The following is a 15902-nucleotide window of genomic DNA, read 5'->3' as shown; positions in this document are numbered from 1 at the left end:
GCTTCCTGTCGGAGGGGGTGCCCTCCCTGAGACCTCAAGAGTGAGTAGGGTTCAACCAGATAATAGAGTGGGGAGGGAAGCCAGAAAGAAGCAGCAGCTCACAGAACGTCCCCAGATGAAAGCCTCGGCTTCAGGGATCTGCAGAGATCCCTGTCTGGCTGGATCCTGGGGTCAGAGGCAGGGAGTGGTGAGGAGGTGGCTGGAGAGGTGGACGGGGCAAGGTCGTGGAGTGCCCTGCTTGTCGTGTTATAAAGTTTCTCCAGAGCAATGGGGGAGCCTCCAAAATTAGAGAATAATCCAAGACTCTTCTTGGCCAGCACTCCTTTCCAGCTGAGAGAGAGAAAGTAAGAGACAGAGAAAGTTCAGTGTGAGAATCTGGCTTACCCATCACCAGTGTATGAAAGGGTCAGTTTGACCACGTCTTCACACTCACTGGGGGTTGTTATTTTTTCAACTCTTTTCCCATTCTCCAGGAGCAGTGCGGGCTCCTGTTGTTGTTCTAATTGCCATTCTTTCATTTCTTAGAGAAGTTGGACACTTTTCTATTTGCATATTGATCCTGTTGGGTTTCCTCTTTTGTGAGCATCTATTCTCTTTCTTTGCTGGTCTCAAAGGCGAAATCAGATCCAGGGCCTCCAGGAGAATGTGCGAAAGCTGCCAAAACTGCCCAACCTGTCCCCACTTGCCATTAAGCACCTGTGGATCCGCACGGCCTTGTTTGAGAAGGTCCTGGACAAAATTGTTCATTACCTTGTGGAAAACAGCAGGTGAGTGGGAGGAACACACACTTGGGTGCACTCTGTCTCCACCTGCTGGCCATCGTGGAAATTGCGCCCTCTCACAAAGCTGCTTTCTTTTTGCCCTCTTGTTACACCCTTGATTTGAAAGTGATTAATAAAGACCTCCTGGCTGTTTGACTCTAAACTAGCCAAGCTTAGAACCTTGGGAAGATTTGGGTGCTTGATAGCACTGCAGGGTCTTCAGAATTGGGGTGGGGTATAAGGATCTTACAGTCTTAAGAGATGTTTCTTTCCCCATGAGTTAAGCCCACAGTCCATTCACTGTGTGACCCTAGGGGAGTCATTTAGCTTCACTGTGCCTCTGTTGTCTCTTCTGGTAAATGGGACAGGATGGGAATTGCTGCCACTCTGGAGAAGAGGCGAGAAAAGGAGTTAGTGAGTACACAGCATTTTGAAAAGGCCTAGTGGTATTTTTTACATTTTCTCTCCTAGCTCAGATTGGCCTGGTTGTAGAGGTTTTATACTGTGAGTCCTCTTGGCACGCATTCATCCGTGGATCTGTTTACTCATCCACTAAATAATTAATGAGCATTTACGATGCCAGGCACTAACCTAGATGTTGAGGATACACTGGTCTTGCCTGTCGTGTTAAGGAACTTGGATATTATGAAGAGAGCAGTGAGGAGCTACTGGCGGATCTATGATCTGAGAATCCTCACGGCCAGCACTCTTTTCCTTTGCCCGTTTGCTAGGAAAATATGTGTGAAAGTGCAGAGCAAAGCACTTCCCCTCACGAAGCTCACATTTAGCAGGGAGAACATCCCCATAGTAATTGTGATAATCTATGATGAGTGTGCCAGGATGGATGATGGGTGGCGATTAGTTTCTTCTGGGTAGTCAGGGGAAGTGTCCTGGAAGATGGGACAGTCAAACTTCAATTTTAAGGGCGTGTTACCCAGCAGAAGTTACCCAGCAGAAGGGTGTGGGGAAAAGTGTTCCCAGCGGAGGTAACAGCAGGCACAAAGGCCTGGAGGTCAGAGAGGAACTGAAAGAAATCCAGGCTCTGGAGCCGTAGTTAACCTCTTCACCTTCTAGTAATTTATAGCACCTCTCTGCCCTCTGCCTTGTTGTGGGTCCAGGGTCTCTGTAGTTACCGCCTTTGGCACATGAGCTTGAGTTTTCCTGCTGAAAAAATTGGTCATGTTTATTTAGTAGTTTATTAGATTAGCTTATTTATTTATTTATTAGAGTTTATTCGGGCTTCCAAGGTGGCTCAGATAGTAAAGAATCTGCCTGCAATGCAGGAGACCTGAGTTCAATCCCTGGATCAGGAAGATCCCCTGGAGAAGGGAATGGCTGCCCTCTCCAGTATTCCTGCCCGGAGGGTTCCATAGACAGGAGAGCCTGGCGGGCCCCAGTCCGTGGGGTCACAAAGAGTCGGACACGACTGAGCAACTGAGACAGAGTAGCAATACCAATGTACTGTTTCTTCGTTAAATATTTTGGATTTTAGATTCACACAGAATTGAAACAGTAATGCAGACAATTCTTGCCTACTCTGTGTTAACATCCTATATAACCATAGTACCAGTCTCAAAACCAGGAAATTGCCATTGGCATAATATGTTAACCAAACTCACTCTTTTTTTTGCTATATAATTCTATGAAAGCTTAATACATGCCTAGTTTCATAAAACCCAACACCACTCTCAGGCTACAGAATACTGTACCAAAGAAACCCATCACTCTGAAGAGACTCCCTGGGGCTGCCCTGTAAGTCACATCTTGCTCTCATCCCTGCCTGCGGTTTTTAAGGCATTATTTCCAGGTTATGGTCACATAACTGTGCTGATTTGGGGAACAGAGACTGAGTGGTGGACTGGGAAGTGTCTCTAAGTATTAGCTTCAGATCTGACACTGAAATGTATAAACTTAATGTTGAGCATGTCCAGGGCATGTCATTCTGCCCCAGCCAGTATTCTGATTGACTGAAGGTTTCTTTGGGGTGATACTACAATCACATTGCCACATTTAGTGAGAACCTCTCCTAATGTCAGAACTTAATACATGTAGCTGGACATTTATTCCTCCCAGCAGCCCTGGGTAGGTGAGTTCTGTCTTTCTTCCCATTTTATAGCTAAGGACACTGAAACTCAGAGAGGGTAGTCACCTGTCCAGGGACACACGCAGAGGGGGGGAGGAGCCAGGCTGGGCTCCTGGTTAGTCTGTCCAACTCTAGATCCTGGGCTCTTCACCCCCTGCTGTTGAATGGGAAGAAGAGCTGAACTGGCTGGATGTAGCCTCCATCCACCTACTGTGTGGCCTCAAGCAAGTCACTTACCCTCTCTGGGCCTGAGATCCCTCAGGAGTCAGGACAAGGTCCTTTCCATTCTGGAGTTCTGTTTCTGCTGCTGCTGCTGCTGCTAAGTCGCTTCAGTCGTGTCCGACTCTGTGCGTCCCCATAGACAGCAGCCCACCAGGCTCCCCCATCCCTGGGATTCTCCAGGCAAGAACACTGGAGTGGGCTGCCATTTCCTTCTCCAATGCATGAAAGTGAAAAGTGAAAGTGAAGTCGCTCAGTCGTGTCTGACTCTTTGCGACCCCATGGACTGCAGCCTACCAGGCTCCTCCATCCATGGGATTGTCCAGGCAAGAGTACTGGAGTAGGGTGCCATTGCCTTCTCCGAGTTCTGTTTCTAGACCATATGAATTTCCAAAGAATTCGAGCCCAGCACACAACAATTCAGGCTTCCCTAGTGACTTAGACGGTAAAGAATCCACCTGCAATACAGGAGACCCTGGTTCGAAAAGATCCCCTGGAGAAGGGAATGACTCCCCACTCCAGTATTCTTGCCTGGAGAATCCTTTGAACAGAGGAGCCTGACAGGCCGTGGGGTTGCAAAGAGTCAGACACGACTGAGTGACTGAGCACACACAACAACTCAAACGAACAAAAACAGAAACCATTCAGCACAAACACTGTATTGACAGCATTGCATGTTATTTTGGAGAGTCGGAGGCCAGGAGGCATTTCTGAGCATGTCAGGCCAGCATCATCTGCATTGGTTACCCAGACGGGAAGGCCTGTTAGTACAGCTTTTGGGGACACACCACAGCTAAAATGTGTTTTATTGCCTCGATAACATTAGAAGGGCAGATGTCATCTGAGCCTCTAAGTGACTTCCTGTCTGAAATGGAAGATGCAAAAGAAGCAGACAGAATCAGCCAGGCCTCAAAAGCCTTCTAATGATTGTTCCTGTTATTATCATTAAGGCTTTTCCACAGTCTTTGTATTAAGCAGTTACAGCCAAGTGCCGTGCTAAGTGCCTGACATCTGTTGTCGCTCTCATCCATAGGCAGCCCATAATATTATCATTATGCCCACTTTACAGATGGGGCAGTTGAGGCTCGCAGTGGTAACTGGGTGACAGAGGGGCATTGAACCCAGTCTGTCGGCTCTCAGCCATCAGGCTGTAGTTGACTGTGCGCCCTCTGCTGGTCACCATCCAATCCTGCATGTCCTTTCCTCTCTTGCTAGTAAGTATTACGAGAAGGAAGCTCTCCTGATGGACCCGGTGGACGGCCCCATCCTTGCGTCTTTGCTGGGTAAGTGGCCCAGCCAATGCTCTGAGCTTCATCTGGATCTGTGGTCTTGGCTCAAGGGGGCACCTCCTAAGGGCCTGTCTCGCCTCCCTCCAGCCTCCCACCTTCAAAACTGCTCCCTGCCTCTCACTTTCAGGCTCCTGCGCTGGTCTTTCTTTGTCAGGAGCCTGGGGTACCCTGGCTGCTGGAGGGGAGGGATGGGGAAATAAGTGGTCCTTCTGGAGGGAGAAGGGAGGAAGGACTCTCCAGGGCGATGGGCTCCGAGCCCCGTCTGCTCCGCAGTGGGGCCCTGCGCCCTGGAGTACACCAAGATGAAGACTTCCGACCACTTCTGGACGGACCCCTCAGCCGACGAGCTCGTCCAGAGGCACCGCATCCACAGCTCGCACCTGAGGCAGGACTCGCCCACCAAGCGTCCGGCCCTCTGCGTGAGTGGGGAGGACGGTGGGGCCCCAGGGGAGAGTCTGGCTGAGTTCTGGACTCTGCGTGGAGGTGGGGAGTGGACTGGGGCCTTGACGGTCACTTCAGGCCTCACCCGCCACCTCCCCTCACGTTGCCAGATCCAGAAAAGGCATTCGAGTGGCAGCATGGACGACCGGCCCTCACTCTCTGCCCGTGACTACGTGGAGTCCCTGCATCAGAACTCCCGGGCCACCCTGCTGTATGGCAAGAACAATGTTCTGGTCCAGCCGGTGAGGGTCCCCATCTTGGGCCCAGGGCTTCCACTGCGGGTCTGGCTCCAGGTTACAGAGGAGGGGGCTCCCTGTGGCCCCAGGTTGCTCATCCATCTATCCATCCATCCATGCACTGATCCGTCTGTTCATTCTTCTGCCGATATCTCCATCTCTCCATCTGTTCACCCACAGGATGGTATTTCCTTCTATCCAATCATCTATCCATTCATCTGTCAGTGTCCCACCCAGCCAGCCAGTCAACTCTCTTCCAGCCTCTGTACTCACCCATCCCTCTATTCATGCATCCATTCACCATTTTTTATCCATCTGCCTGTATTTATATCCACCCAGCCACCTATCCATTCATCCATCCATCTATCCATCATTACGTCCATCCATACATCCATCCATCCTTCTACCCATCATCAATTCCACCCATCAACCCATCCATCCATCCACCCATCTTTAACCTCCATCCGTCCATTTGTCCATTTGTTTTCCAGTCCATCTACCCATTGCCTATCCACCCAGCTGTTTTATCTATCATTCTCCCTTGTCATCACTCACTCATTCAGTTCTCTCATTTGTGCTGAATCTGCTCTGCACGGGGTGCTTAGGATATCAAGGTAAACGTCTTCATAGCCAATACTTATGGAGTGCAGCTACTGGCGTGTACAGAGGAAGGAAGCAGCCTTCCTGTGTACACAGTCACTTTTCCAATCAGATCACAGTCTATCATCTTTTCGAAGACATTTTCAAAAGCCCCTGTACTCTGCACGTGGAGTAAAAACCATTACACAGAACCTCATTGAGGGGTCAACAATATAAACGTCTGTGACTGAGTCTGCACAAGACTGGGCAGGAATGACCGTGTCACAGTTGTGAGACAACTGCTGATTATAAGAGGCATCCCCACTTCAGTTCAGTTCAGTCGCTCAGTCGTGTCCGACTCTTTGTGACCCCATGAACTGCAGCACGCCAGGCCTCCTTGTCCATCACAAACTCCCAGAGTTTACTCAAAGTCATGTCCATCGAGTCGGTGATGCCATCCAGCCATCTCATCCTCTGTCGTCCCCTTCTCCTCCTGCCCCCAATCCTTCCCAGCATTAGGGTCTTGTCCAGTGAGTCAACTCTTTGCATGAGGTGGCCAAAGTATTGGAGTTTCAGCTTCAACATCAGTCCTTCCAATGAACACCCAGGACTGATCTCCTTTAGGATGGACTGGTTGGATCTCCTTGCAGTCCAAGGGACTCTCAAGAGTCTTCTCCAACACCACAATTCAAAAGCATCCATTCTTCGGCACTCAGCTTTCTTTATAGTCCAACTCTCACATCCATACATGACCACTGGAAAAACCATAGCCTTGACTGGGCGGACCTTTGTTGGCAAAGTAATGTCTCTGCTTTTTAATATGCTATCTAGGTTGGTCATAACTTTCCTTCCAAGGAATAAGCGTCTTTTAATTTCATGGCTGCAATCACCATCTGCAGTGATTTTGGAGCCCCAAAAAATAAAGTCCGACACTGTTTCCCCATCTATCTGCCATAAAGTGATGGGATCAGATGCCATGATCTTAGTTTTCTGAACGTTGAGCTTTAAGCCAACTTTTTCACTCTCCTCTTTCACTTTCATCAAGAGGCTCTTTAGTTCCTCTTCACTTTCTGCCATAAGGGTGGTGTCATCCGCATATCTGAGGTTATTGATATTTCTCCCGGCAATCTTGATTTCAGCTTGTGTTTCTTCCAGCCCAGCATTTCTCATGATGTACTCTGCATATAAGTTAAATAAGCAGGGTGACAATATATAGCCTTGACATACTCCTTTTCCTATTTGGAACCAGTCTGTTGTTCCATGTCCAGTTCTAACTGTTGCTTCCTGACCTACATACAGGTTTCTCACGAGGCAGGTCAGGTGGTCTGGTATGCCCATCTCTTTCAGAATTTTCCACAGTTTATTGTGATCCACATAGTCAAAGGCTTTGGCATAGTCAATAAAGCAGAAATAGATGTTTCTCTGGAACTCTCTTGCTTTTTTGATGATCCAGTGGATGTTGGCAATTTGATCTCTGGTTCCTCTGCCTTTTCTAAAACCAGCTTGAACATCTGGAAGTTCACGGTTCACGTATTGCTGAAGCCTGGCTTGGAGAATTTTGAGCATTACTTTACTAGCGTGTGAGATGAGTGCAATTGTGTGGTAGTTTGAGCATTCTTTGGCATTGCCTTTCTTTGGGATTGGGATGAAAACTGACCATTTCCAGTCCTGTGGCCACTGCTGAGTTTTCCAAATTTGCTGGCATATTGAGTGCAGCACTTTCACAGCATCATCTTTCAGGATTTGAAATAGCTCAACTGGAATTCCATCACCTCCACTGGCTTTGTTCGTAGTGATGCTTTCTAAGGCCCACTTGACTTCATATTCCAGGATGTCTGGCTCTAGGTAAGTGATCACACCATCGTGATTATCTGAGTCATGAAGATCTTTTTTTTTTTTTTTATTGAGATATCCTTTATCTCTCTTTTTTTTTTTTTATTTTATAAATTTATTTATTTTAGTTGGGGGCTAATTACTTTACAATATTGTAATAGTTTTTGCCATACATTGACATGAATCAGCCATGGGTTTACATGTGTTCCCCTTCCTGGACCCCCCACCCACCTCCCTCCCCATCCCATCCCTCTGGGTCATCCCATTGCCCTGGTGAAGATCTTTTTTGTACAGTTCTTCTGTGTATTTTTGCCACCTCTTCTTAATGTCTTCTGCTTCTGTCAGGTCCATACCATTTCTGTCCTTTATCGAGCCCATCTTTGCATGAAATGTTCCCTTGGTATCTCTAATTTTCTTGAAGAGATCTCTAGTCTTTCCCATTTTGTTGTTTTCTTCTATTTCTTTGCATTGATCGCTGAGGAAGGCTTTCTTATCTCTCCTTCTATTCTTTGGAACTCTGCGTTCAAATGGGAATATCTTCCCTTTTCTCCTTTGCTTTTCGCTTCTCTTCTCTTCCCAGCTATCTGTAAGGCCTCCTCAGACAGCCATTTTGCTTTTTTGCATTTCTTTTCTATGGGGATGGTCTTGATCCATGTCTCCTGTACAATGTCACGAACCTCCATCCATAGTTCATCAGGCACTCTGTCTACCAGATCTAGTCCCTTAAATCTATTTCTCACTTCCACAGTATAATCATAAGGGATTTGACTTAGATCATACCTGAATGGTCTAGTGGTTTTCCCTACTTTCTTCAATTTAAGTCTGAATTTGGCAATAAGGAGTTCGTGATCTGAGCCCCAGTCAGCTCTTGGTCTTGTTTTTGCTGACTGAATAGAGCTTCTCCATCTTTGGCTGCAAAGAATATAATCAGTCTGATTTCAGTGTTGACCATCTGGTGATGTCCATGTGTAGAGTCTTCTCTTGTGTTGTTGGAAGAGGGTGTTTGCTATGACCAGTGCGTTCTCTTGGCAAAACTCTATTAGCCTTTGCCCTGCTTCATTCTGTACTCCAAGGCCAGCACCCTCAGTGCTCAGTAAATGTTGGTTGTCTGTCTCCACATGTTTTTGGGGGTGGGTCTGCAGGGAGGAGGGCTGCCTCTTACGTGTGAGTCTTGGAGCCCCCTCCACCACACCCCACTTGGGATAAAGCAGGGCAAGTGAGAAGCTCAGCAGATGAATTGGGAAGGCGGAGGGTGGAGCTGCTGGGCGGGGGGCAGGGAGGGGGTATCTGGGGAGGGGCTTCTGGTAACATCTGTGGGATGGGACACAGAGCTCAGCTGCGCTCTCTTTCCCCCTTAAGACTGGCCACAGTGATGGCAGATAAATGCCTTCTGTTTTGGAAAAGGTATTGTTGAAAGGGCAGAGCCCCGTTCCTTGTTCTAAAAACCACTCCCCCCGACCCCACCTTTGCATTAGGGCTCCTGGACCACATGAAAGGGTATAGTGGGCGGCTTTCACAGCTGGACCCTGTAGAACCAAACCCGTCCTGGTGGTTGGTTGCAGAAGGCTTTGTTTAGCACAGCCACCTGGAGGGAGGGTCAGGTCTTCCCGATGGACATGGCCTTGGAGGGAATGAGCCAAGGTTCTGGTTGTGTACCCGCGAGTCCCATAGGCCAGGGCCTGTGTCCACTGTGACTCCGGCACCACGACCAGGCCTGAGTCCTCCTGTCTCTGCAGAGAGACGACATGGAGGCTGTGCCGGGGTACCTGTCCCTGCACCAGACGGCTGACGTCATGACCTTGAAGTGGACGCCCAACCAGCTGATGAACGGGTCTGTGGGGGACCTGGACTATGAGAAGAGGTAAGTCCCTCCCTTCCCCTTAGCGCAGGGACGATTGCGCCCTGTCCCTTGTGCCCCGCCCCTGGCTCATCTGTCTGGCTGTTATGGCCGTGTGGCCCAGCCTCCCTGCAGCTGTGGCCTCATGGGTAATTCATGGGATCTGAGAACCAACTGGAAGAGTCTTAGGGGATGGGAATTGGGCAGTGCCTTGAGCAGACACCACCGGGAGAGGGAAATACTGACAAAGGTCTTGTAAGCCCAGAAATGACAATACTTCCCCGTCTCCAGCTGCATTACCCATCACTCAATGCAAAACGAAGCTGGAGGTGTTGGTTGTGAGCATCTTGTCCAGGGCTCCTGGATACCCTGTGAGTTATAATACCCAAGAAAGGCCTTGGAGTCATGCTCCTAAGAGACCTGGTGGCTGGGGATTCTATTATTATTGTACACGTTCTTGACTTCTTCAAAACTTTTGCTTATGGGGAATTTCTAACATAAAGGGCTTCCCTGATAGCTCAGTTGGTAAAGAATCCACCTGCAATGCAAGAGACCCTGGTTCAATTCCTGGGTCAGGAAGATCCTCTGGAGAAGGGATAGGCTTACCCACTCCAGTATTCTGGCCTAGAGAATTCCATGGACTGTATAGTCCATGGGGTTGCAAAGAGTCGGACACAACCGAGTGACTTTTCACTTTTTCACTTTCTAACATAAAAGTAGAAAGAACTCAAGTACCCATCACACAGCCCTAACAACCTTCCCTTCACTCTCCTCTGCCCTGCGTATTGTCCTGCAGTAGCAAACAGACGTCATAGGATTATAGGATTTTATCTAGAATTTTATATAGATACTTGTAAATATATATGTAAATATATATGTTTGTGTGTATACATATATGTATTTATATACATATGTATGTGTGCATGTGTGTGCATATATATATAGAATAAGGGCTCTCTTCAAGGGCCATAAGCAGAGCACTATTACTGTGTTCTGTGTGATGTGAAGCCTCAGCGCAATTACCGCCAGGCTTTGGTGTGATCAATATCATTCTCTAAGCTGATCACTTCCTGGGCAGAGGTTACCATCTGTCCTCAGAGAGGGTCATTGGGAGGTACAATCAGTCCTCAGCTGGGCCAGATAATTCAGCTCCAGCCAGATACCTGAGTTTCTGATGGAGAAATCCTCTGGAAGCCAGGAAACACTCTTGCCCTTGAACCTTATCTCAGCTTATTCATTTGAAACTTCAATATCAGACCTTCTGTGACCTCCCAACTGAGTTCAGATTGCACAGAGCCCTGAATCTCCTTCTTAGCATTTACAAAATTGTAATAAATCTGTCCCTACTTGTGTTCTGACTGTCTCACCCTTTAGATCTCAGTTCCATGAAGGCAAGGAATCTGTCTTGCTCACATCTTCTCCCCAGAGTCTGCTGGTGACAGAAAACCAAACTCAAGCTGCCTGAAGCATTGGCTCATATGAACCAAAAAAATCCAGGGATGGTGGCTTCAGGCATGACTGGATCCAGGGACTCAAATGAGGACCTGAACTCTTTCCATCTCTTGGCTCTACTTTCCTGACTGTGGACTCTATTCATAGGCAGGGTTTTCTTGTGTAGGGTCCTCTATGTCTCCAGACTTCTGTCATCCTTACTGCTACTCTCCTATCAGAAAGAAGCCCTTCTTTCCTAGAGATTTCTCTCATAGATCTAATAATTGAGTCTCACTGGTTCTGCTTGGGTCATGGTCCAGAACAATGTCATATGATGATCAGCCAAGCCAGGGTCAGATGCCCATTCCTGGAGTCCTGAAGGAGGAGGGTAGGAGAGGTCAGCCTCAGCCACATGGACTGGGGTTAAAGAAATGTGTGTGTAGGGGGAAAGTTGGAAAACTGGGATACTGGAGCCAGAAGGGGAGATAGAGTCTGGGAAGACTGGGGACATGGATGCTGGGGTTAGGTGGTCCTGGTGAGGAGGGTGGAGCCTGTGGGTGGGGCTTCCCCATGTTGAATGGATGACAGGCATCCTGCAATCCTGACCCTCCCTCCCCTTCCAGTGTCTACTGGGACTATGCCATGACCATCCGCCTGGAGGAGATTGTCTACCTGCATTGCCACCAGCAAGGTAGGGACTGCGGGTAAACAGGGGCTGGGGTGTTCCTCCTGGATCCCCTGCCTTCCCCACCCGCTTATTATCTGTGCAGCCTCAGACGAGTGACCTCCGCTCTCTGAGCTTCAGTTTCCACATCTGTAAAACGGGGGCAGTGACAGTATCTGCTCATGGGGTTGTTGTGAGGATCAAGTGACATTTGTTAAGGGCTCAGCATCAAAGCCATGTGCCAGGCATGGTTCTCACTATTCACGTGCCTGCTATTTAATCGTTGCTACAACCCAGTGCAAGAGGCACCATCATTCCCATCTTAGAGCTGAGGAAGCAACATGGCGCAAAGACATCCTTTTTAAGCTCCCCAGTCTGGTCCCAAGGTCCCAAGGTCCCCAGGTCTTTGTCCCTCCATGGTCAGTGTTCTGAAAATCAAAGATTTATAATTGAGTTCTCCTTTATAGCTCAAAGAAGGTATATTCTGAATAAGCAAAAGGCCATCCTGCTTTAGAAAGCAAGGAATCTGCACCTCACCAAGGCACAAAAGACAGTGGTTCAAGCCTATTTAATGAAACACACCTGGGTTCAAATCCAGGCTCTGCTACTCACCAGCTGTGTGACCCTAGGCAAGTGACATAACCTCTCTGAGCCTCAGTTTTATCATTTGCAAAATAGGCAATAATAGATATGCCTCACAGGGCTGTTTTGAGTATTACAATAAGACAGTGCCTTTAATGTGCTGTGTATGTTTACAGTAAGTGCTTAAGGCATGTAATGCATGCTAACAAGAGTTAATTACTGCCCGAAGAGGGATCTGTCTGACAGCCTCCATACAGAAATAGGTCAGGTCAACCTGTTGAGGGTGTTTGAGGGGGGCATCATCTTCCTTTGTCGGGTGACTGCAGGGAGGCCACCCACCTTCGTCTTGACCTTGTTGTCATTCTCCAGTTGATGACCATGGCGGGTAGGATGAGGGAGACTCAGAGGAGGTGAAAACTGCCCCTGACCTTCTGCCCAGGCCTTTCTCAGAGCCTCGGAGTGGGACCCCTGGGTCTGGCTGGGAATGTCTGGGGAGGAAGGGGCATCACCATGCCTCATCGTGACTTCCTGCCGGGTCTCCTCTGGCCGGGTCGTGGCGGCAGTGGACAGCGGCGGGACGGTGGTGTTGGTCAGCCAGGACGGGATCCAGAGGCCGCCCTTCCGATTCCCCAAGGGAGGGCACCTCCTGCAGTTCCTCTCGTGCCTGGAGAATGGGCTGCTCCCTCACGGGCAGCTGGACCCGCCGCTCTGGTCTCAGCGGGGGAAGGTGAGTGATTGTGGGGGGCCCAGGGAGCCAGGGCTGGGGGTCAGCCATGGGGAGTGGCCGTCCTTGCCTTCGGGCCCTTATGTGGCTGCGTGGGCTCATTCACGCCCCACAGGGACCCTCGGGCTGTGCAGGTTGCGGGGCAGGTGTGTCCTGGGGCCAGGCACTGGGATGTGTTCTTTCAGGGCAAAGTATTCCCCAAACTGCGCAAGCGAAGCCCTCAGGGTTCATCTGAGTCCACATCTTCAGACAAGGAAGACGACGAGGCCACGGATTACGTGTTCAGGATCATCTACCCTGGCATGCAGTCTGAACTTGGTAAGCTGCCCTGGCCCTCGGCCCAGGCAATCAATCTGTTTAGCTGATCCTGAAGTTGACTTCAGCTACGTCAGACCAGAGAACAAGAGGTGTGAATTCTGGGGTTAGTAGGGGGACCTGGAATCAGGAAATTGGGGTCTCGGCAGCCTTGATTTTCCCCCAAATGAAAGTGAATAACCGCTCTCTACTTGGCTAACTTAAATGTCCCTGGGTGTCAGGTGGCATGAGGTAGCAACCGTGACATGGACTCTGGAATCCTGGTTGAACCTGGGCAAATCCCTTCACCCCTCTGTGCCTCAGTTTCCTCATCTGTAAAATGGGGATGTTCATAGCACCTATTTCACAGGACTCTCACGAGGATCAAATGAGATAAAGTACTTGGCACAGAAAGAACACTCAAATGCTATTATGTGGTTGTTACTGTTATTTTTTTTTACTTCAATAGATTGTTGTAAGGATTCAGTGAGATAATAAGCTGGTCAACGTAGAGCCCATAGAATGAGGCCTCGCATACCGTAGGCCCTCAAGTAGTTGTCAAGACAGCAGAGGGGGTGATTCCCTGGCGATCCAATGGTTAGGACTCTGCATTTTCACTGCCGAGAGAGCGGGCTCAATCCCTGGTTGGGGAACTAAGACCCAGCAAGTCATGCAGCGCGGCCAAAAAAATACATAAAAGACAGCAGAGGGGAAGGGCAACCCTAGACCCTGGCACATGAGGTTATAACGTATGTCCTGCAGTTTGCATGTTGCCTGCTGTGAAGTAGATGCTTAGTGAATGGAAACTGCAGTTACTACAAAGATCATCAATTCCAGAGGGCTGTGGTGGCAATTAAATGAATTAATATTTGAAAAATTCTCAGAAGGAAGCCTGGCATTTGTTAGGCACTGTATGGATGTCTGTTAAACAAGTGAGTAATAAGTTATAGCTTGTTTCTGTAAATCTCATTTTATCTAACCCTCTGTGGCCCTGTTGTTCCCATTTGATGGATAATGGCTCTGAGATTCCCTTTTGTTTAAGTGACCACAGCTGGGCGGTGGGGATGTTTTTAAAGCAGACGTCCTCCCTGGCAAGGTTGGACTCATTGTGCCAGGCCACTTAATGCTCTTGCTCACATCCACTGCTGTCAGAGCTGGGGTGTGGGGGCAGGCTTGGCGGTAAGGCCTTGGGTTAGCCTGTGTTTTCGTGTGTGTTCCTTTATGGCCCGTTAGGAGCAAAGCCTTACATTCCTGTGTCATTCAGAGCCATAGAGTGTCCCAACGTGTGCCCCTACATCTGTTCCCACCCAGGATCAAGATCTGGAGCTGCCCCAGCCTCCCTGTGGTACCACTTCCCCCCCAGAGAGCTGATTCATCCGAGGGGCCTGGTGCCCCGTGGCTGCCTTCCCTGGCAGCTCACTCTATGGGGACCCATCCAACAAACGATTTGTAGGCTCTTGCTGGGAGCCAGGCTGGGTACTGAATGTCTTTCCTCTTTGGGGAATATCCACATTAGCCTGTCGTGGTCCTGCGTGTGCCAGGGGAACAGATGCTAGCTGCGCCCACTCACACCCTCTGTGTGTGCAGCTCCACTGCCATCTGCCAGCCTTAGTGTCTCCTTGCCTAAGGGTTTCTCCAGCCACCAGGGTTCCTTCTGCCCGTGTGTGGGGTGGACTACAATCAGTGCCTCCCTGGAGCAGTCAGTGACTGGCAGGAGCTGTGTATAGATGCCCCCACTCCCTCACCCCTCGAGTGAGAACGTTCTGAAATGTGTGTTCTGCATGTGTCCGAGAGATCCCTCACGAGATCAAACGCCAACTGGCATAACGGCAACATACATGGTGACTAACTCGCTGCTCTCTTCACCCTTCTCCTCCTGGGACCCTTTATCTCTCCCTACCCGTGCTTCTTGGAAACATCTCCCAACTTGCACCCGAATCCTTGTCTGCCTTCAGAGAAACTCCAACCAAGTCAGTGTATTTAAAACAGGGTTTCTCAAGCTTAGCACTACTGACATTTCGGATGGAATAATTCTTTGCAGTGAAGGCTGTCCTATGCACTGTAGGATGTATATTAAAAACCAAACATCACTTTGCCAACAAAAGTCTGTATAGTCAAGGCTATGGTCTTTCCAGTAGTCATGTATGGATGTGAGAGCTGGACCATAAAGAAGGCAGAGCACCGAAGAATTGATACTTTCAAACTGTGGTGCTGGAGAAGACTCGTGAGAGTCCCTTGAATAGCAAGGAGATCAAACTAGTCAATCTTAAAGAAATCAACCCTGAATACTCATTGGCAGGACTGATGCTGAAGCTCCAATACCTTGGCCATCTGATGCAAAGAGCCGACTCATTGGAAAAGACCCTGATGCTGGGAAAGATTGAAGGCAAAAGGAGAAGGGGGCAGCAGAGGATGAGACAGTTGGATGGCATCACCGACTCAATGGACATGAACTTGGGCAAACTTCGGGAGATGGTGAGGGACAGGGAGGCCTGGAGTGCTGCAGTCCACGGGGTCACAGAGTCGGACACGACTTGGCGATGGAACAACAAGAAAAATTCTTTGTGGTGGGGGCTGTCCTATGCCCTGTATGATGCTGAGCAGCTTCCCTGGTCTCCACTCACTGGATGCCAAGTAGTGAATCCGTCCGCACCACCAGCACCACATTGTGACAGCCAGAAATGTCTTCAGACATCGCCAAGTGTCCCTTGGAAGGCCAGCAGCACCCCAGTTGAGACCCGCTGGTCTAGGGCAAGGACGGTTTAGGGAGTCAACAGCCAATAGGAGAACAGCTGAGAGAGATGAGTAAGATCTTGGGGTCTGACCCTCTGGGTTGGAATCCCAGCTTCACCACTTATTAGCTGGGTGGTCTTGGACATGCTGCTTAAACTCCCTCTGCCTCAGTCTTCTAGTCTGTAAAAGGGGATAA

General features: G+C 49.2%; 1 protein-coding gene across 3 annotated transcripts in view; it reads left to right on the top strand.

Annotated features, from left to right (window-relative positions):
- SGSM1 (small G protein signaling modulator 1) overlaps positions 1-15902 on the top strand; it is a 78272-nt gene that overhangs the window by 29587 nt on the left and 32783 nt on the right. For all 3 annotated transcript variants that reach the window (XM_081542959.1, XM_081542958.1, XM_081542960.1), the window contains exons 5-12: positions 615-767; positions 4279-4346; positions 4626-4771; positions 4904-5035; positions 9178-9302; positions 11333-11400; positions 12519-12682; positions 12865-12997. In XM_081542959.1, coding sequence (XP_081399085.1) covers positions 615-767; positions 4279-4346; positions 4626-4771; positions 4904-5035; positions 9178-9302; positions 11333-11400; positions 12519-12682; positions 12865-12997 — 989 coding nt within the window. The remainder of the gene's footprint in view (positions 1-614; positions 768-4278; positions 4347-4625; positions 4772-4903; positions 5036-9177; positions 9303-11332; positions 11401-12518; positions 12683-12864; positions 12998-15902) is intronic.

Source organism: Giraffa tippelskirchi, chromosome 11 (genome assembly GCF_054371585.1).
Source record: "Giraffa tippelskirchi isolate mGirTip1 chromosome 11, T2T-mGirTip1v1.2.pri, whole genome shotgun sequence".
Lineage (NCBI taxonomy): Eukaryota > Metazoa > Chordata > Mammalia > Artiodactyla > Giraffidae > Giraffa > Giraffa tippelskirchi.
The sequence above is the reverse complement of the archived record's forward strand: the minus strand, read 5'-3'. Positions and strand labels throughout refer to the sequence as shown.